The 2,471-nt window shown below is 57.1% G+C and overlaps 1 protein-coding gene across 1 annotated transcript in view; it reads left to right on the top strand.

The window, feature by feature from the left end:
- Positions 1–2,108, top strand: part of LOC104278802 (ras-associating and dilute domain-containing protein-like) — a gene marked incomplete at its 5' end in the record, with an annotated part of 9,216 nt that extends 7,108 nt beyond the window's left edge. The window contains 4 exon segments of the mRNA XM_009875896.1: positions 13–70; positions 354–493; positions 1,228–1,367; positions 2,003–2,108. Coding sequence (XP_009874198.1) covers positions 13–70; positions 354–493; positions 1,228–1,367; positions 2,003–2,108 — 444 coding nt within the window.
- Between the last annotated feature and the right edge of the window lie 363 nt (positions 2,109–2,471).

Raw genomic sequence — 2,471 nt, forward strand, 5'->3', positions numbered from 1 at the left:
GGCACCGGCTAGGGGCTGCAGGACCCCCGGCGGAATGGGATGAATGGCACCAAAGGCAGCACCCCTGAAGGTACCGAAAGCTGGGGGTGCAGGACCGGGGCATGAGGGTGTTTGCTGCTGTTCTCCTGTGCAGCCCTCCCCGCAGACATGGTTCCTGCAGGGACTTAGTGCTTGGGCAAGGCAGGTGAGAGCAAAAAAAGCATCTCATCCAGCCCCTGCCCTGGCATAAAACAGCCCTGGCCCTTCCTGAGGTTGGCTTTGGAGGGGTTGAGGGGAAAGCAGCTTTCTGTGGGAGGCTGTGAAGCTGGGTTTTGAGTGATGCCAGAACAGTGAGCCAGTCTCTCCACTGCCAGGGTGCTCACCGACTCCCTACGACTACCCCACGCCAGAGTCTTCCAGCCGCAGCTCTGCCACTGACGACTTCTGCTATGTCTTTGTGGTGGAGCTGGAGAGAGGACCCATCGGGCTGGGGATGGGGCTGATCGACGGCTTGGTGAGTTCTCGCTGCTCACGGGACAGGGCGGTTCCCCCTCCACTATCTGGAGTGGGACGCATGGGACATATTTTATACCCCAAGAAAAGCCAGCAAAGAAGCTTCCCATGGGAGCTAGGGTGCTTCTCCTGGGAAGAATGAGGCACAGAACAATCTCTTGGGAGGAGCAGATCTTTGCTCCTGAGTCGCTGTGCCGTGCATGTGAAGTCCACCACAGCTGTCCTGCAGCTGGAGAGAGCAAACAAGCTCCGCTCTTTTGTGGAAGGAAAGTGACTCATCTGAGGTCTTTTCTCCACCCTTCAATGGGTGGCAAGGGAAGCAGAGGGAGGCTCGTGGGGTGCCAGAACACAGCGCTTGTTGCATAAGGTGGCGTTGACAATCTGGTTTAGGGCAGTGGATCTTCTTAGTAAGTGGCCTCTTGCGGCTGTGCCTTAGTCAGTAGGAAACAGGGCATCACTGAGCCCCTGGGACAGCTGTGAGCAAAGAACTTCCATCCCAAGTCAGCCGCAAGTTGACAATGCTTTCTTCTTAACTAAATTGAACAAGAGAAGATTGCCCTTGCCTCTCCTGTCTATGTATAAATTGATATAAAACTGAAGGCTCATTTTCTGCCCCTGGCTTAGCAGCACTGTCCCCAGCACACATCCATCAAGACACCCCACCTGGAGAAGATCACAAACTTTTTGTGTCCCCTCTGCCCTGGCTGGCAGCTCACCACATTTCCCTGCCAACAGCACACTCCTCTCTGCTCCCCGGGGATTTACATCCGCACCCTGAGCGAGGACAGCCCTGCGGCCACCGACGGCAGGCTCTCCATCGGGGACCGCATCCTGGCTGTCAATGGCACCAGTCTCATCGGGGCAGACTACCAAAGGTGAGTGGCACCACGCTGGAGGGTATTGGCACTGTGGGAGTTCCTGCTCAAGTCCAGGTTTTCAGCAGTTTTGCAGCAACCAGCTGAACAGGGTCTCTAAGTCCCTGGTGCTGCGGTCCTGGCCAACAATGCAGAGGATGCTGCAGTCCGGGCAAGCTGCAGAGTGAGGAGCAACCCACATGGGACACTGGAAAGGGGGAGACGGCAGCTGTTTGGGGTGTTTTGAAGAGGGATTGGGGAAGCAACAGCTGGAGAGCACATTTTGGAAATAAATGAGAGCCCCAGAGGTGCAGAGCTGCTCCAGCCACATCCCACCCAGCCCTCTCAAAGGCAGCAGGCATGGGGCAGCTTGTACCCTGCCTGCCTGTCAGAGGCAGAGCCCAGGGGCCCGTGGGGCAGCGCAGCTCAGGGCTTGTTTGCCCTCATCCTGGCAGCACTTGCATGGCCAGGCTCGCCGTAAAGCTACAGAGAAACAGCCCCTGCTTGTGACACGGAGCAGGCACAGAGCAGAGGGTGCAAGTGTTTCGCAGATGGGGGGTGTTTTGCAAATGTCCAGGAGCTGGCAGGCTGCCTGGGTTGCTGCCAGCCTGTGGGGAGCCAGAATTCACCTCTCTCCCTGTTGCCTCTCTCTGCAGTGCGGTGGACCTCATCCGCTCTGGAGGGAAGAAGCTGCGGTTTCTGGTCGCCAAGTCGGACGCGGAAATAGCCAAAAAAATCAGTTCCAGCTCCTCTTCCTCCTAGTCCCTGTGGTACGAGGGTTCTTCTGCAGTAGCGTGTGGCTACAGCTCTGGTCAAGGCTGACCTCAAGGAGCCTGGAGTTGCAAGAGGACCAGGACTCCACAACCGCCCTCAATTTGCTTTTCGACACCTTGCTCCTGCACTGTAGCAGGCAAGAGGACATGTAAGGGTGAAGCATGCTTCTCCTGCTGCGCTGGCTGGGAGCATCATTACTGACCCATTGCCTGGCCTCACCTTCTACCATGTCATCTTTCTCAGGAGTTTCCTGGTCCTTCATCCTCTCTGGCAGGGGACAGGAAGGGGATGCTCTCCCAATGGGGACAGTAGGCAGGCTCCTCTGTTCCTCTAGACTGGCAGTCCTCCGTG

Source organism: Apaloderma vittatum, unplaced genomic scaffold (assembly GCF_000703405.1).
Source record: "Apaloderma vittatum isolate BGI_N311 unplaced genomic scaffold, ASM70340v1 scaffold7149, whole genome shotgun sequence".
Taxonomy (NCBI): Eukaryota; Metazoa; Chordata; class Aves; order Trogoniformes; family Trogonidae; genus Apaloderma; species Apaloderma vittatum.